Source organism: Macaca mulatta, chromosome 10 (genome assembly GCF_049350105.2).
Source record: "Macaca mulatta isolate MMU2019108-1 chromosome 10, T2T-MMU8v2.0, whole genome shotgun sequence".
Taxonomy (NCBI): domain Eukaryota; kingdom Metazoa; phylum Chordata; class Mammalia; order Primates; family Cercopithecidae; genus Macaca; species Macaca mulatta.
In genome coordinates, this window is record NC_133415.1 from 58,116,605 (window position 1) to 58,135,104 (window position 18,500).

Sequence of the window (18,500 nt, forward strand, 5' to 3'; positions counted from 1 at the left end):
CACTCAAGAAATCAGAACATAGTGGCTTCTACTGCAGCATCAGGGAGCAAAACCTAAGCCTGTCAGCTCTCAAGAAACATACTTGTGTGTGTGTGTATATATATGTGTGTGTGTGTGTATACACGTGAGATAAATTTTTTCTGTGACTTTGACCTATCTCATGCTAAAATGATACAATGAGTTAAAACTAGTGCAAATTTCTGGCAACAGAACTTCATCTCCCCATTACTTATCCAGGGCATTGAAAATTGGCCCACATCGCAGATCCTTAAGTCATTCTCTGAATCATGAGGAGAAAAGAGGAGAACAGAGAGAACTCCATGTATGTTCCAGTCACAGGGCTGAGTGCTGTGTCTACATGATCCCTCTTGGTGCTTGCCATAACCCTGCAAGAGAAAAGTAAAAACTCAAACACACACTCACACACACAGACATACACACGCACATGCTCAAACACAAACTAGAAACTACAGAACAAAGAAAGCATTGACAACTAATAGAAGTATAGTGCTGGCCAAGCAAGGTGACTCATGCCTATAATCTTAGCACTTTAGACCAGGAGTTCAAGACCTACCTGGGCAACATAGGAAGACACCATCTCCACAAAACATTTTCCTAGATAAACATCATTTTTAAAAAGAGGTATAATGCCTAAGGGCTTAGGGAAGCAATACTCCTGTGGCTGTGTAGTAAGCAGCAGGCAAAGTTGCTTGTCAGAACAAAGTGGTAGTGATTCCAGGCTTCCTTTGCACACTTAGCCAGGAGACTGGTGAGCTCAGCACTGCCTGGGTTCACTTTACCCTTCTACGGCTCTAAAGCTCTGGCAGGTGGGACCTAAGCATAAGAGAAAGTGATATTACGCAGGACTCTCTTGACCGCATGTGATGGAAACCTAACTCGATCCAGCAGAACATTGAGTTAATTCGCTCTAATTACTAAAAACGTCCGTGAGTAGATGGGCTTCTGGCTCAGTGGGATCAGGGGTCAACTAACATCAACCAAGGCTCATTCTGTCCCTTCATTTCGTGTGTCAGCTCTGCTTTTCAGGCAGGCTATTTTGAGACAGCAGCAAAAAATGGCCCCATAAATTTCATATCACTTACTTCCTTGGAAAATGCTATGCCAGTAAAAAGAAAGCACCTCATTCCCAGCAGTTTCATCAAAAGTGCAGGGATGACTTCCATGAGCCCAGCTTGGATCACACGCCCACTCCTGAATGAATTACCCTGCTCATCTGACTGCCCAGGGTGGGTCAGCACCTCCCAAATCCCATGGACTAGTATTGAAAGAGTGGTCCTCCCATGCGAAAAACGGAAGGACAGTACCAGAGGAATATGGGCGGGAGGGCCTCATCTCTAGATAAAAAGTAAGAGCGTATTTGTGTTCTTCGTACACTCATTTATATGATCACTGGGAAGAAAATGAGAAAACCTCACACACGACTTTCTACAGGCCTCTGTGCTTTGTTTCCAACACTGAGCTGTGAGAAATTTAATTATTAAAGCAAAACTTTGAAAATAAATAACAATTTGGGACAATGGGGACAGTTAGCTGATGCAGCACAGGTGAGCAGTTCTTTTGTGTCCATGAGGACACAATTCCCAGGAGGCCGCCTGTGGTCTCCTAGGAGAAGTGTGTGGGCACCCACAGGCTGCAGTTCCACCTTTCCCTTCCCTGGACTCTCAGGAAGACAGGAGTTCTGGATTCAGCTGAACTGAGTTCAAGTTCAGGCTCTGTGACTCACTGGCTGTGGAATTCTGGGTAAATCACTTACTCTTCTTGAGTCCCATATCATCCTTGGTAAAAGGAAGACGTATAGTAATTGTTAGGTTTTGAAGGCAAGGCGAGGGTTAAAGAAAGACAGAGAGACAGTTGGCAGCTTCAACAGCAACCTCTTTATTGCCAGCAAGACCCTGGGGAGGATTAAACCAGCTTAGTGCTGGCACAACTGCCGCTCACAGGCTGGGGTAATCTTGGGACTGGGACGGCGGGGTCCGGGCGGTAGAGCTTGTTGCCCAGCAGGATATGGCAAGGATGTTCCTGCAGACAGACTGTGGAGCCTTTGCCCGGGACGATGTGATACGGATGTTTCTGCAGTAAGGCAGACAGGAAGGATGTTTCTCATGGCCCGAGTTCCCATGGAACGTTTCACTCTGACCAGGGTCTGCAACATGGCTGGAGGTTTACAACATGGTACAGGTTAGACTAAGAGTAACATCTCCCAGGTGGACAGTTCTACAAAGTAAACTTCCCTTGAGCATCTACACTCTATCAGACATGGTGTGGGACCCAGGTCACAGGAGGAACAGGACAGATGAGGTCCCTGCCATCCTGGTGCTCATGTCTGACACAGGAAGCTAATAGGTCATAAGACCAGGTCAGATGCTGGTGGTAATGAAAGACATTACCAGAGTGAGATGAGCTAGAAAGAAATGGAAGGAGCTGTTCCAAACACAGTGGCAGGTGGAGACCCCTCCAAAAGGTGACTTTTGGGCAGAACCCTGAGAAATGCCCGACCAGGGGAAAACCTAGGGTAAGGTCCACAGAAACAACTGCTGTGGAAGGGGAAAGCGTGTCATCATCCAAATCCAAGGGAGGAGACCCACAAAACTCCACTCCTATGGAGCAGAGGGGCCTGCAGGGAGAAACAGGATTCTGCTGCTCATGTGGGTATCTGCTTCCCAGCAGGAAAGGGGACCATGCAGGATAGAGGGGCTAAGTGAATCCTGGGCTGTGGGGTTACGGGAGCCGGTGCTGACTCACTGTTGGAGGTGAGCCACAAGAGGAGGCTTAGAACCCCTACCTGCAGCCTCTCCAGTCTAATAAGGAGATTGTAGTGTGGTCAGTGGCGGTATCCGGAGACCGTTGAAGGGCACACGGAGTGATACCTCCTCTGGCCTCCACTCTCAGCTGCAGATTTTCCGAGTTCCTGGAACAGCTTCTCCGTGGCCCCATCAAAATGGAGGGTGGTGACAGCACCCACAAGATGCTAACACCAGGGCCCTGTGCCATACCACCTGCTTCCCTTGGCCCTGCCCAAACCTTTGTAGACAGCTTTTTCTTAATGACCCTTCAGTCGCTTCAAGGTCCCTGCCAGCACCTGACTGCCACATTCCCCAGAGAGACCAGGCTCCTCGGCACAGGAGCTGAGGTTTCTACAGGCACAGAGGAAACACTGTCCCAGCTGTTGGAATGGAGTCAGGAGTGGAAAACAGAATGCTTGTTCTCAATGCTCAGACTTACCAATTGTTTCATTTCATCACACCAAGGCTGTGTGGCATTTTGAAGCAGAACTAGTAATCTACATAATTACAAATTATGTTCTTAAAAGAAGCTGCTCAGTGCCATGCCTGAAACAAGGTGAAACTCCATGAGGAGATGTGTGAGAAGCCAGGGTGCCATAGTTACAAACCAGGACTCCAGGTGCAGACTGCTTGGTTCAAACCTGGACCAGTGGAATGAATTTTCGCAACTCTCCGTATTGCTCTTTGCCCCAGTTTTTCCATCTAACAACTAGAAGTAAAAACAAGGTTATTGTGAAAATTAAATGAATTGAAGTAAGCAGAGAGTGTCTAAAACAACACCCCCAGTCACACAGTCAGCACTGAGCATGTTTTTCTTCACTACTCTTAATGAGATAAGAGTGAGTGCACGGGCAACACCCATGAGCCTGGGCTTTCTATGGCATAGGCATCAGAGATCCCACTTTTGAGGTCCTGCATACATTCTTTTGACGCTGATAAGGGAGGCGTCTCATGGGTGAGGAGCAAGCAACCACATTGGGGCCAGACAACCCATGGTCAAAGTTGAACTCCACCACTGTTCAGCTGGGTGACTCTGGGCAAGCGACTTTCCCTCTCATGTTCCTTTTTCATAAAAACTCTAGGACAGTAATTCGACTGCCAGTCCTTCCTTAGGGTGTGAATCTCAGGAAACACCGGTAGAGCCGTGGGGAACAGAGACAGGAAAGGAATGCAGCAGTTAACGGGACCTTCATCAAGGTGTTGCACACCAACACAGTGCATATGTATGTACACATACATGCACACATGACTGTTGTCCACTTAGATCCTGGTGACTCCATGGGATAGACGATAAGGCAGGAATCAGAGGGAAGAGCAAAATTAAGGGGAGTGAATGTCTTAAGAACAAAATGCACATTGAGGCAGAAAATCAAGGGGGAAGAGGAGTGGTCTGGACACCAAATGCCTGCTGGGTGGCACCTGCTCTACACACACTGTCACTAATTCTCCAAGCAGCCTCATGAGGTTGAAGAAATTCCCCTCAATTTACAGATGACAGAAACCTAGTTAAGAAAAGAAAACTGATTTTACCAGTGTCTCAGCAAGTTAGTGGGTGAAGGTATGGACTCCCAGCTCTCTCTGTCCACAAAGCCTACAAATTCTCCCTTGTTAGGCAGGCTGGATACCGGGCTCTGCTTCTGGACTCTGCTCCTTTTCCTGCTAGGCAATCATGGCAGAACTGGCAGAAACGTTATGCCCCTTCACCACCTGGAGCAGAGCCAATGAGAGGGGCTGGGGAACAGGCCATGAGGCCCTGCACCCTCCATTCATTGTCTTCAGGATTGCGATCCCTCAGAACTCTTGCACCACGTGGTGGCAGCACTCTCAGTGTCTGGGTGTCTTCTGAGGTTGTACAGGATGCAGTGGAGGCCACTGGCTGTGCTGTCATATCCTAAGTGGCAGCCACCCAGTCTTTGGCTTCTTGGCTGCTTCAGCACCAGAGGTTGGACAGTGCCCATGCACTGAGGCCCTCAGGAGAATGGGAGGGAAAGGAAAGGCAGCATGGAGAGATGCAGGGTCCATCCACCATGTCCCTGGATGGAAAGACTCCTGTTCCCACAGTAGTTCCCACACCGGGACCACGATTGGCACTCATAAACATGCCAGCCTCCATTTATATTTCCTTGTTTGACAACTCCTTCCCATTTTCATCCTGGAGACAAGACTTCTGAACACACTAGCTCTGAGAGCACCTGAGACAGTCCCTGAAGACCTTTGATCCAAGCAGGATCCCTCCCTTGCCATCTCCAGACCTCCCCACAAGCTCCCTCCCTAGTCTCCTGGCTCTTGTTCATCCCTTCCAGGCAGCCTTCCACAATCATCTCTAAAACATATGTGACTGTCCCTCATGTATCCAGCACTTTCCATGGCTATCCAGAGCCCTCCAGATCAAGTTCAAATTCTTTGATCAGACACTTGATCTCATGCTGCATTCTACCTCCTGAATTAAGATCCCCGAGAAGCCCAACTTGCTCAGCACAAGGAATCACTGAAGTCAAAAATCTTGAACGTGGCCTTGGCCTTGAGGAAGTCATCAACACCCTGGCTAGTGAGGGTGCAGTGCTGCTCCAGGATGATGGTGTGTAAAGTTGTGCTCCAGGTCGCAAGCCCTGAAGAAGCATCTCTCCTCAGGACTGGGTAGTACAGGAAGTCTGTGCAGAGGCAGATCTGCTGGTGCCGTTACACTATGCAGCTCCAAGATGGTGGCAATATACTTACTGAGATGCCTGCAGGGTGAGGCTGGGGAGAGGAAGCAGTTCCATAACACGTATGAAACCCTGGAAAGACTTCCCTGCCAGAATCTCAGGACCACATTACATCCAGAAATGGGTGCCTTCTGGGGACACTTCTCTCCCTGCCTCCCACTCTGAGCTGCCTCCTAGCCCCACATGGCCCAGCCTGGCCCAGGGCTTGGAGCCCAGCGGGTGTTCCGTCCATGGTGTTGACTGCTCCCTGGGCCAGGAGAGCCCTGGCGGCTCTGTGACTCCTCCTGTAGAACCCCTGCGTCTACCATGGGACCTCCTGATTCCCACAGAAGCCCCCACGGCCCTGGATTGCTCTACCTGCCCTGGGATCCTCCAGCCCCATAGACCTTACTTGACGCCTTAGCCCTCCCAGAACATGACATGTTTCTCAGAATGTGGCTGATGTCCAGGGCCATCTGTGGATGTTTGCTGGGGGCCTCTTGCTATTCTCCTTTATGGTCTGTAGGGCAGGGTCAAGAGAAGAAACCAGTCCAACATTCAGAATGGACAAAAAGCTCACTGCCACAACGGCAACCACTGAACAGTCAGCAGTGCTTCTGGATGGAAAAGAGGTTTCATTCTGCAGAAAGCTCCTTGTTTGGCTTCTCTCGGAAGCCAGGGAGGGGTACCAAGCCCGGCTTACCTGCAATGCCTACGTTACCATCTGTTCCTAGGATATGCGATGGGCCCCTGCTCCCACTGTAGGGTTGACGTTCCCTCCAGCTGGAGACCTGGGCTCCTGACACCAGCTGACATGTTTGTCCTGCTCTGGATGACAATGGAAAGGCTGTGCCTGGTATTTCCCTAGGTTCTTGGTTTCTACTTTCTAGACATCCAGCAGCAGTGACCATACCTGTTCCCACTCCTGAAAGGGGACTCCCTTGTAGGGCAGCCGAGACATCTACAGATGGAAGACTGCTCAGTGAGACAGGCCACAGGGGTCCCAGGGGAGGATCAGGGGCTGGAGGATTCTGGAGGTTTCCAGCCTTGGGGTCTGTGGTTCCTCAAAGAGGTTAGGTCTACCTAGTACCAGGCCTGCCCTCCCATGATTCAAAGAGTGGATGATTGCTCAGCATCAGGAACTCTGATCTGGAACTAGTTTTTCATTTAGGTCACCAAGAGACAACCCCTAACCCCTGAGCAGGGCGTGGTCCAAGCTCTGGCATGAGATTCTCTTCCAGCAATGTGATGCCTACAGGGCCAGGTAGAAAAGCCGGTGACCAGGCCTTCTGTCCTCCAGCAAAGGAGTATGCCATCCACTAGAAAGGCAGGTGGTACAAGGCCACAGCACTTGGTGCCTGTATCCCTGGCTCTGCAGACACTGGTCATGGAGGTCCTCCCGTCTTCACATTACCTTCTTGCTGCTCCTAGATTTCCTCTAGTCATTAAACACTTTGAGCCATTTTTCTGTGCATCTGATCTGACATTTTTGCTCTCAGATGAAACACGATAAAGTAAGCCGAGCCACCAGGATTCCTGGAGGGAACCTTTGGGTCTTGGGCTCCATGGCCCTGATGGGACTGAACCAGAAGGAGCCAGGGAAAGGCAAACACTGGGGCTCAGGCCCTATGACCCAATGGCCATTGGTGGCTTGGCCTTATGGCCCCAAGACACCCTGTCCTCAGGCCACAGACAGCATGGGGTATGGTCTTGTCTCAGCCTCCCAGTAGTGTCCTGGCACTAGCGGGTGCTGACCCTTGAGCCACAACCGCAGTTGTGCGTTTTGGGTTTGGTAAAAACACCTCAGGGACAGAGTTCTGGGGTGGACTTTGGCAGGAAACATGGCCCCTTCCAGGGATGATGTGTCACTCCTACTTGCCACGAAATGTGCACATAGGCTGTCCCTCTGCCCATCGCATCCTGCTGGAGAGGATGGAGGAAGTCAGGGAACAGGCAGGGTGGACAGCTGGGGTGCAGGGAGAGGCAGGTGCATGCTGGCAGGTCAGACCCTTCGAGGGCTGTGTGGGGGCATCAGGTGGGGTGGGCTCCAGGTTCACGCTCAGTGCACTGGGCAGGTCTCAGGACAGGCTTCCTGGACCCCACCTGGGTGATGTGGTCACTCCCTGGGGGACTGTTGACAGGCCCTGGTCACCCATCCTGGGCAGAACAATCCCATCTCCAGACTGGACTTTCTGAGTCCTGAGACAGGAGAGTGCTGCCCAGGCCTGACACACTGGGAGGACCTGTTAAGTCCTCCATCCCTAGACCAGCCTAGCACACAGCAGGGACAGCCTCTTACCTTTACCTACAGGATGCAGACTGACCCATCTCATTCTAAGGCAACCAAGGCAGAGCTGAGGACCTGTGCCAGGCTGGGAGCCAGGCCCCTCCCTAAATGGGCCTGAGGGAAGTACCATCCCTGTCCCAATGCGCCACAAATGTCAGCCCAGGAGACACATAGGGAAGGGAGGGCACCTCCTCCCTGCCGGCTGACACTGGAAAAGTGGGACCTGGGAGACCAGGGAGTGCAGGGCTGGCAGGGGCTGCTCCAGACCCAAGGAGAGCTCAGGCTGCACCATGGGGCTGCCACTCTTGGGCTGGATGCTGTACCCTCTGTAGGATCTGAGAAAATCCAGTCCTGAGATGGGACAATGTTGCCCAGGGTGGGTGACCACAGCCTCACAGCAGTCCCCCAGGGAGTGACCACATCACCCAGGTGGGATACCAGGAGCCTGGCCCGAGACCTGCCCAGTGCACTGAGGGTACACCTGGAGCCCACCCCACCTGACCCCCCACAGTCCTCACAAGGTCTGACCCCTAGCATGCACCTGCCTATCCCTGCACCCCACCTGCCCACCCTGCCTGTTCCCTGGCTTCCTCCATCCATCCTGTGCAGTCCATAGACTGCGACCATCTCTCCGGCCACTCTGGCCCTTCCTTTACCTTTGTCCTGTCAGAATCTCTGAGCAAGATTTCCCAGGTCCATCTAAACACCTGCTTTTTCCATTTTCACTGGGCCATTGGACACCACTGGGCCATCCCAGCTGTCCACAGGTCCTTTGATAACGTGCATTTCCTTTGACCTCTCCCAGCCGTGCTCACCAGCCCCCATTTACCAGGTCCCTGCTGACCAGATCCCACACATCAGCTCCTCCCTGACCACACCCTCCCTGAATAGACCCCCATGACCAGCTCCCATAAACCAATCTCCGGCTGCCAGGCCCATAATCACCAGGCCTCACTCACCAGGACCTTACTGACCAAGACTCAGTGACAAGGGCTCACTCACCAGGACCTTACTGACCAGGCCTCACTGACAAGGGCTCACTGACCAGGTCCTTACACACAAGGCCTCACTGATCAGGTTCCACAGATCATGACCCCTTTGCCTGGCCCCACAGATGAAGGTCCACTGATCAGGCCTTCAGGGATTAGGCTGCCAGTGACCAGGCCCCTACTAACGAGGCCTGAGGTGACCAGATGTCTCTGACCAGAAACCCAATGAGTAGGCCCCGCTGAACAGGCACGCACTGCTCAGATCCCCACTGATCAGGTCACCCCATAGACCGAGGCTACAAAAGTCACCACTGATCAAGACCTCTCTGACCAGGACCCGAATGATTAGGTTCCACTGACCAGGCTGCCCTGACCAGGGACCCACTGACAAGAGCCTCTGCTGTCTAACTCCCATGTGACCAGGCCTCCACTGAATAGCACCCCTTGACCTGGTCACCAGTGACCCAGATCACACTGACAAAGCCACCACTAAGCCCCAGCTGACCAGGTCTCCACTGACCAAGCCCCGCAGCCCAGGTTTGCACTGACCAGACACCAAACATTTGTCTGCCAGTAGGTCCCCACTCACCAAGACCCCCACTCCTAGAACCCCTGAGACCCACTCTAAGCAGGCCCCTGCTGACCACACCCCCACTAAGTACGCCTCACTGACCAAGTCCCAACTGACTAGCGCCACTGAGCAGGCCCACACTGATCAGGCCCCTTCTAACCACACCAGAAGGCAAGCGGCAATGAGATGTTTCATATGTCAAGGTAGGAGCAAGATGGAGAGAGAAAGGAAGTGCCACATCCTGTTATACAACCAGATCTCATGAGAACTCACATCAGGAGATCAGCATCAAGAAGGTTAACCATTGGTGAAGGAACCACCCACACCACCGCCCACTGTTTCCAGTCAGAAGCCTCCTGCAGAGGCAGAGCCTCTTAGGAAACTTCCACTATGGCAGTGCAGAAGGAAAATAGAGGCTTGGAGCCCCCACACAGGAGGCCATCATCCTCCAGAACCCAGATTCACAAGCCACCAACAGCTCACACCCTCAGTAATGGAAAAGGTACAGGCATTCCACACCAGCCCAACCCATGAGAGCAGCCATGGGGGCTGAAGCCTGCAAAGCCACAGGTGCACCGCCCTAGTAGAGGTTTTCCATGAGCCTCTGCCTCTGCAGCAGGTTTCTCCCCCTTCCTATTGCCCTCCACCTTCCCACCACCCTACTCACGACCTACTCCTCCCCACCCTACCCCTCCTTTCCTTCCACCCCAATCCCTTCTCGTCCAAGATTAAATCACCTCCCACCTGGCCCCACCTCCAACTTTCAGGATTCCAATTCCACATTAGTGTCATAGGGACACACAGCCATCCCATATAATTCTGACCCTCATACCCCAGAACCTCATGTCATTATCACAGAGCAAAACACAATCATACCTTTTCTAAAGTTTCCAAAAGTCTTAACTCATTCCAAATGTAAACATGTCCAAGTCTCATCTGAGACAAGGCTACAGTCCCTTCTGGCTATGAGTCCCTGAATTTAAAAGGGATTTCTTTTCTTTCAAGGTACGATGATGGGACGGGCATTGGGTAAGGTTTCACAATCCAAAGGGAAGAAATTCCCCAGAAAAATAACACAAATGTGAGTGCAAAACCCAGCAGGTCCTGGCTAACACGGTGAAACCCCGTCTCTACTAAAAAATACAAAACAGGCCGGGCGCGGTGGCTCAAGCCTGTAATCCCAGCACTTTGGGAGGCCGAGACGGGCGGATCACGAGGTCAGGAGATCGAGACCATCCTGGCCGACACGGTGAAACCCCGTCTCTACTAAAAAATACAAAAAACTAGCCGGGCGAGGTGGCGGGCGCCTGTAGTCCCAGCTACTCGGGAGGCTGAGGCAGGAGAACGGCGTAAACCCGGGAGGCAGAGCTTGCAGTGAGCCGAGATCTGCACTCCAGCCCGGGCGACAGAGCGAGACTCCGTCTCAAAAAAAAAAAAAATACATAACAGTAGCCGGGCGAGGTGGCGGGCGCCTGTAGCCCCAGCTACTCGGGAGGCTGAGGAAGGGGACTGGCATAAACCTGGGAGGCGGAGCTTGCAGTGAGCTGAGATCCGGCCACTGCACTCCAGCCTGGGAGACAGAGCGAGACTCTGTCTCCAAGAAAAAACAAAAACAAAAACAAAAACCGGTAGGACACTATGCACTCAATCTTTAAGTTCAATAATCACCAAGAGAACTCACTATCATGCAGACAGCATTAAGGAGATAGCGTTTAACCATTTGTGAAGAATCCGCCGCCCATCCTTGTGTTTCACGCCCACAAAATAACCTCCCCCATTCTCTCCATGCCCCTACCTCCACCCCCCACTCTTCTCCATGATTATATCACCTCCCACCAGGCCCCTCTTTAACATTCCCCATTACAGTTCCACAAGAGTATTGGTAGAGACACAGGGCCGAATCCTATTATTCTGACCCGGGTCCCCTCAAATCTCATATCCTTGTCTCACTGCAAAATACAGTGATGCCTGCTCTACAGTCCCCTAAAGTCTTAACTCATTCCAGCATTTACTGAAATGTCCAAAGCCCAAAGTCTCATCCGAGACAAGGCTGCAGTCCCTTCTGCCTCTGAGTTTCTGAAATACAAAGCAAGTTAACAACTTCCAAGGTATAATGATTGTACAGGCACTGTGGAAGCATTCCCAGGCAAAAGGAAAAACAATTGCCAGAAAGAAGCACAAAACACAGATGGGACTTACAGACCCTATTCAAGTCAAAAACCCAGCAGGCCAGTCATTGAATCCTACAGCTCCAAATCATCTTTTCTGAATTTACATGCCACATCTAGTGCACAGGGGTTTGATGGCTGGGCTCCCAAGGCCTTGGGCAGCTCAGCATCTGTGGCTGTGCAGGGTCTGTCTCCTACAGCTGCCCTCATGGGTGGGGCTGGTGTCGAGTGCCTGTGGCTTTTCCACACTGAGGGTGCAAGCAGTTGGTGGGTCTATGAATCTGGGGTCTGGAAAGTGGTGCATATACGCTGCCGGTTGTGAGGCATTTGATTGGGTTTAATAGGGTAGGAATGTTTTCATTGATGTTAATTAGTGTGGGGAAGTGGGGTTGTGGGGGCTCCAACCCTCTATGTTCCTTCTGTACTGCCCTAGTAAAGGTTTCCCATGAGGCTCTGCCTCTTGGAAAAGCTTCTGCCTGGACACCCAAGTTTTTCCGTACATACTCTGGAGTCTATTAGAAGCCTCCCAAGCCTCTAGTTTTGTGCCCTGTGCACCTGCTGGCTTAACACTATGTGGAAGCCATCAAGACTTGGAGCCTGCACCCCTGAGCAGTGACCCAAGCTGTACCTGTGCATCTTTCAGCCATGGCTGGAGTTGGAGCTGGAGCTGCAGGGATGCAGGCAGCAGTGCCCTGAGGATGGATACAACCGTGTGACCATGGCACTGACTTGGGAAAGCATTCTTCGGTCCTAGAACTCAGGGTCTGTGAGAGCAAGCTCTGCTGCAAAGCTCTCTGAAATATCTTCAAGGCCTTTCTAACATTGCCTTCGCTATCAGCACTTGGCTCCATTTTATGCAGATTTCTGAAGCCTTCTTGAATTTTCCCACTGAAAATCAGCTTTTCTTTTTAACCCCTTGGCCAGGCTGCAAATTTTCCAAACTTTAAAACTCTGCTTCTCATTTAAAAAATGTTTCGATTTCAGGGCATTTATTCAGTCACACAGAAGACCACAGGCTGTGCGATACAGACAGGACACGTCTTGAGATTTGCTGCCTAAAATTTCATTTCACCAGACATACCCTAAATCATCACCCTCAAGTTCAAAGTTTCACAGGTCTCCAGGGCAGAGGCACTATCCCGCCAAGTTCTTTGCTAAGGCAAAACAAAAGTAACCTTGGCTCCTGTTTCCAGTAAGTTGCTCATTTTCATCTGAGACCTTCTAAGCCTGGCCTTCCCTTGTCCATCCTTCAGTCACCCTTTGAATTGCAACTATTTAACAAGTCTCTATGGTCACCCTTTTAATTATAACTATTTAACATGTGTCTACAGTAGTCTGAACTTTCCCTCATCTTTCTGTCTTCTTCCCAGCCCTCCAAACTGTGCAGTGTCTGGTAGTTACTCACCTCTGAACCTCCTTCTACATTTTCAGCTATCTTTGTCACAGCCTGGCAATGTGGTAAAAGAAGAAAAGTCCATTTTCAGGGGGAAAATTCAAGAAGGCTTCAGATATATACATATAAAAGAAGTCAAATTATAATAGTAAAAGAAAGAGAAAAACAACCTAGAGGACATTTCACAGATCCACTCTGCAGTACAAATTTTCTGTAAAATTATTTTTAAAAAGGTTTAATTGGCTCATGGTTCAGCAGGCTGTAAAGGTAGCATAGTGGCTTCTGCTTCTGGGAGGACTCAGGAAGCCTCCCAATCATACCAGAAAGTCAAGCGACAATGAGATGTTCCATATGGCAGGAGTAGGAGGAGGACAGAGAGAGGAAAGAGGTGCCATACCCTGTTATACAACCAGATCTCATGAGAACTCACTATCAGGAGATCAGCATCAAGAAGACTAACCATTGGTGAAGTTTCCACCCACACCACCACCCACTGTTTCCAGGCAGAAGCCTCCTGCAGAGGCAGAGCCTCTTGGAGAACCTCTACTAGAGCAGGGCAGAAGGAAAAGACGGGCTTGGAACCCCAGCACAGGAGGCCTCCATCCTCCAGACTGCAGATTCAGAGACCCACCAACAGCTTGCACTCTCAGTTGGAAAAGCTACAGGCACTCAACACTAGCCCAGCCCATGAGAGCAGCCATGGGGCTACACCCTGCAAAGCCACAGGTGCACTGCCCTAGTAGAGGCTTTCCATGAGCCTCTGTCTCTACAGCAGACTACTCCCCCTTCCTACTACCCACCACCCTCTCACCACCCTACAAACAACCTACTCCCCACCCTCCCCGCCCCCCCACTTTTCCTCCAACTCTTGCACCTCTCCCATCCATGATTAAATCACCTCCCGCCAGGCCACACCTCCAAAATTAAGGATTACAATTCACATGAGTTCTGGTAAAGAAACACAGCCAAATCATATTATTCAGACCCCGATCCCCTGCAGGGTCACATCCTTCTCACAAAGCAAAATATATTCATGCCTTTTCAAAAGTTTCCAAAAGTCTTAACGCATTCCAACTTTAACTCAAACGTAAAAAAATTCAACACCTCATCTGAGATAAGTCTACAGTCCCTTTTGCCTATGAGTCCCTGAATTTAAAAGGATGTTCCTTTCTTTCAAGGTACAATAATGGTCCAGGCATTGGGTAAGCTTTTTCAATCCAAAGGGAAGACATTTCCCAGGAAGATAACACAAATCGGACCACAGGTGCAAAACAAGTCCAAAACCCAGGAGGCCACTATTCATTCAATCTCAGAGCTCTAAAATCATGAAGAGAATTCACTGTCACAAGCACAGCAATAAGGAGATGGTGTTTAACCATTTGTGAAGGATCTGCCCCCCCACTCCCAATTTTCACCCCTCACCCCAACCACAATTCCCCCATTCTTCCTACCCCCCAACCTTCCAACCCCCACTCTCCACCACGATTAAATCACCTTCTACCAGGCCCCACCTTTAACATTCTGATTACAATTCCACATGAGTTTTGGTAGGGACACAGAGCTAAATGGTAGTATTCTGTCCCTGGCTCCTCAAATCTCGTGTCCTTCTCACATTGCAAAATATGATGCCTTCCCTACAGCCCCCTAAAATCTTCTATCATTAAAGCATTTATAAAAATGTTGAAAGCTTCAAATCTCATCTGACACAAGGCTACAGTCCCTTAGGCCGTGAGCCTCTGTAATATAAAGCAAGTTAACTACTTCCAAGGTACAAGGCTTGTATAGGCATTGGGTAACCATTCCCAGCCAGAAGGAAGAATTTTGCCAGAAAAAAACAAAACACAGATAGGGCTTACGGGCCCCATGACACTCCAAACTGAGAAGGCCAGTCATTCAATTCCACAGCTCCAAAATCACCCTTTTAAAAACCTCGTCCCACATGCAGAGCACAGCGGTGTGAGGGCTGGGTTCCCAAGGCCTTGTGCAGCTCTGCACCTGTGGCATTGCAGGGTTTATGCCCCACAGCTGCCATCATGGGCTGGGCTGCTGTTGAGTGCCTGTAACTTTTCCCCACTGAGGATACAAGTTGTCAGGGTGGTCTGCCAATCTGGGGTCTGCATGATGGTGGCCTCCAGTGTGGGGGTTCCAAGTCCAAATTTTCCTCCTGCATTGCCTTAGTAGAGGTTTCTTATGAGGCTCTGCCTTTCTGAGATGCTTTTGTCTGGACACCCAGGCATTTCCATACATCTTCCAAAATCTCCAGAGAGGCTCTACTCTCATGCTCCATCCACCCAGTGGCTTAACACTATGAGGAAAATACCAATGCTTCTAGCCTGCACCCTCTGAAGCAGTGACCCAAGCTGTACTTGTACATCTTTCAGCCATGGCCAGAGCTGGAGCTGGAGCTGCAGGGATTGCAGGCAGCAGTGTTCTCAGGCTACTCATAGATGGGGGTCGGGAGGTCATGGAACTAGCCCAGGAAATCATTCTCCTCTCCTAGGCTCCAGGTCCTGTGACAGCAGGGGCTACTGCAAAGATCTCTGAAATGCCTTCAAGGCCTTTTCCATATTGTCTTGGCTCTTATCACTGGGCTCCTTTTTATGCAAATTTCTGAAACCTTCCTCAGTTTTCCACTGAAAATCAGCTTTTCTTTTTGTGGAGCCACGTTCTTTGCTACATCAAAACAAAAGGAACCTTGGCTCCTGCTCCCAGCAAATTTTTCATTTTCATCTGACACCTTGTAAGTCTGATCTTTACTGTCTGTTTTGCTGTGAGCCTTCTGATCACAAGTATTTAACAATTCTTTACAAAGATCCAAACTTCCCTCATCTTCCTGTCTTCAAAGCCCTCCAAACTCTCCCGACCTCTGTCTGCTACCCTCTTCTGAAACTGCTTCTACATTATCAGCTATCTTTGCTGCAGCCTGGCAACGTGGTAAAGGAAGACAAGTCCATTTTCAGGGGGGAAAATTCAAGAAGGCTTCAGATACTTGAATGAAAAGGACCTGTGTGCTGATTGCCAAGACAATAGAGAAGGCCTTGAAGACATTTAATGGTTCAACTTTGCACTACTGATTTTCTCTATAATCATAAAGAAAAGAGGTTGACTGGGCTCATGATTCTGTAGGCTGTAAGGAAGCATAGTGGCTTCTGCATCTGAGAGGACTCAGGAAGCCTCCCGATCATACGAGATTGTCATGGGGCAATGAGATGATTCTTGTGGCAGGAGTAGGAGCAAGATAGAGAGAAAAAAGAGCTGCCATGCCCCATTATGCAAGCAGATCTCATGAGAACTCACTACCACAAGGACAGCATCAAGAAGATGGTGCTTAACCATTGGTGAAGGATTCACTCCCACCCCCAACTCCCACTGTTCCCAGACAGAAGCCTGCTGCAGAGACAGAGCCTCTTGGAAAACCTCTACTAGGGAAGTGCGGAAGGAAAATATGGGCTTGGAGCCCCCATGCAGATGGCCACCAACCTCCAGACCCTAGAATCACAGATGCACCAACAGCTCACATCCTCAGTGTGGAAAAGCTATAGGCACTCAACATCAGCCCAGCCCATGATAGCAGCTGCCGGGGCTAAACCCTGGAAAGCCACAGGTGCACTGCCCTACTAGAGGTTTTCCATGAGGCTTTGCCTCTGCAGCAGTCTACTCCCCCTTCCTACCAGTCCCCATCTTCCCTCTACCATACTGCCAACCAACTCTTCCCAATTCTACCCATCCCTTTTACTTTCCACCACCACCAACCTCCTACCCATAATGAAGACACCTGCTACAACATTAGGGATTACAATTCCACATGAGATTCATAGGGACACACAGCCAAACTATATCATTCTGACACTGACATCCCAGAACCTCAAGTCCTTATCACAGAGCAAAATGCAATCATGACTTTTCAAAAGTTTCCAAAAGTCTCAAGTCATTCTAAATGTAAAAAAACTCAAAGTCTCACCTGAGACGAGGCTACAGTCCCTTCTGCAGATGAGTCCCTGAATTTAAAATGGAGTTCTTTTCTTTCATGGTACAATGATGGTACGGGAACTGGGTAAGCTTTCTCATTCCAACGGGAAGGAATTTCCCAGAAAAATAACACAAATGGGCCCATAGGCCCAATGTACATCCAAAACCCAGCAGGACAGTATTCACTGTATCTCACAGCTCCAAAGCCATCAACAGAACTCAGTATCATGTGCATAGCATTAAGGAGATAATGTTTAACCATTTGTGAAGGATCCAACCCCCACCCTCATCTTTCACCCCCACCCACAAAATAAATTACCTCATTCCCCCCACACCCCTGCCTCCAACCCACACTCTTCTCCGTGATTCCATCACCTCCCATTAGGCTCCAACTTTAACATTCACCATTACAATTGCATATGAGTTTGGCAGGGATGCAGAGACAAATCATATTATTCTGACCCTAAGCCCCATATCTCATGTACTTCCCACACTGCAAAATGCAATGATGCCTTCTCTACAGTTGCCCAATATCTTAAATCATTCCAGAATTTACCAAAATGTCCAAAGCCCAAAGTCTATTCTGAGACAAGGCTGCTGTCTCTTCTGGCCCTGAGCCTCGGAAATACAAAGCAAGCTAACTACTTCCAAGGTACAATGATTGTACAGGTATTGGGTAAGCATTCCCAGCCAAAAGGAAGAAATTTGCCAGAAAGAAGCACAAAACACAGATAGGACTTACAGACCGCATGCAAGTCAAAAACTCAGCAGACCAGTCATGGAACCCAACAGCTCCAAGTCATCTTTTGTGAATCCAGATCCCACATCCAGAGCACAAGGGTGTGAGGCCTGGGCTCCCAAGTACTTGGGCGGGTCTGCACCTGTGGCTTTGCAGGGTCTAACCCCCACAGTTGCCCTCATGGGCTGGGCTGGTGTTGAGTACCTGTAGCTTTTCCACACTGAGGGTGCAAGCTGTTAGTGAGTCTATGGATCTGGTGTTTGCAGAATGGTGCCTCCCTGTGTGGGGGTAACAACCCTGTATATTCCTTCTGTATTGCCCTAGTAAAGGATTCCCATGAGGCTCTTCCTCTTGCAAAAGTTTCAACCCGGACACCCAGGTTTTTCCATACATACTCTGGAGTCTAGATGAAGGATCTCCAGCCTCCAGTCTTGTGCTCTGTGCACCTGCTGGCGTAACACAATGTGGAAGCCACCAAGGCTTGCAGCTTGTACCCTCTGAAACAGTGACCCAATCTGTACCTGTGCATCTTTCAGTCATGGCTGGAGCTGGAGCTGGAGCTGCAGGGATGCAGGCAGCAGTGTCCTGAGGATGAACACAGCTGCGGGGCCATGGAGCTGGAGAAAGAAACCATTCTTTTCTCCCAGGCCTCATGGCTGCTGCAAAAGTCTCTGAAATGCCTTCAAGGCCTTTTTAACATTGTTTTGGCTATTAGCACTGAATTCCATTTTATGCAAATTTCTGAAGCCTTCTTGAACTTTCCCACTGATAATCAGCTTTTCTTTTTGACCACTTGGCCAGCCTGCAAATTTTCCAAACTTTTAAGCTCTTATTCTCATTTAAATATAAGTTTCACTTTTACGTCATTTCTTGGGTCACATATAAGACCACAGGCT

The 18,500-nt window shown here is 49.9% G+C and overlaps 1 protein-coding gene across 1 annotated transcript; it reads right to left on the reverse strand.

The window, feature by feature from the left end:
- Positions 1-1,875: 1,875 nt before the first annotated feature.
- On the reverse strand, positions 1,876-7,542 carry LOC114670417 (uncharacterized). The gene is made up of 2 exons (XM_077949107.1): positions 2,804-7,542; positions 1,876-2,175 (listed from the first exon to the last, which is right to left on the reverse strand). The coding sequence occupies exons 1-2, from the start codon at positions 3,010-3,012 to the stop codon at positions 1,956-1,958; spliced, it is 429 nt and encodes a 142-aa protein (XP_077805233.1). The 5' UTR covers positions 3,013-7,542; the 3' UTR covers positions 1,876-1,955.
- Between the last annotated feature and the right edge of the window lie 10,958 nt (positions 7,543-18,500).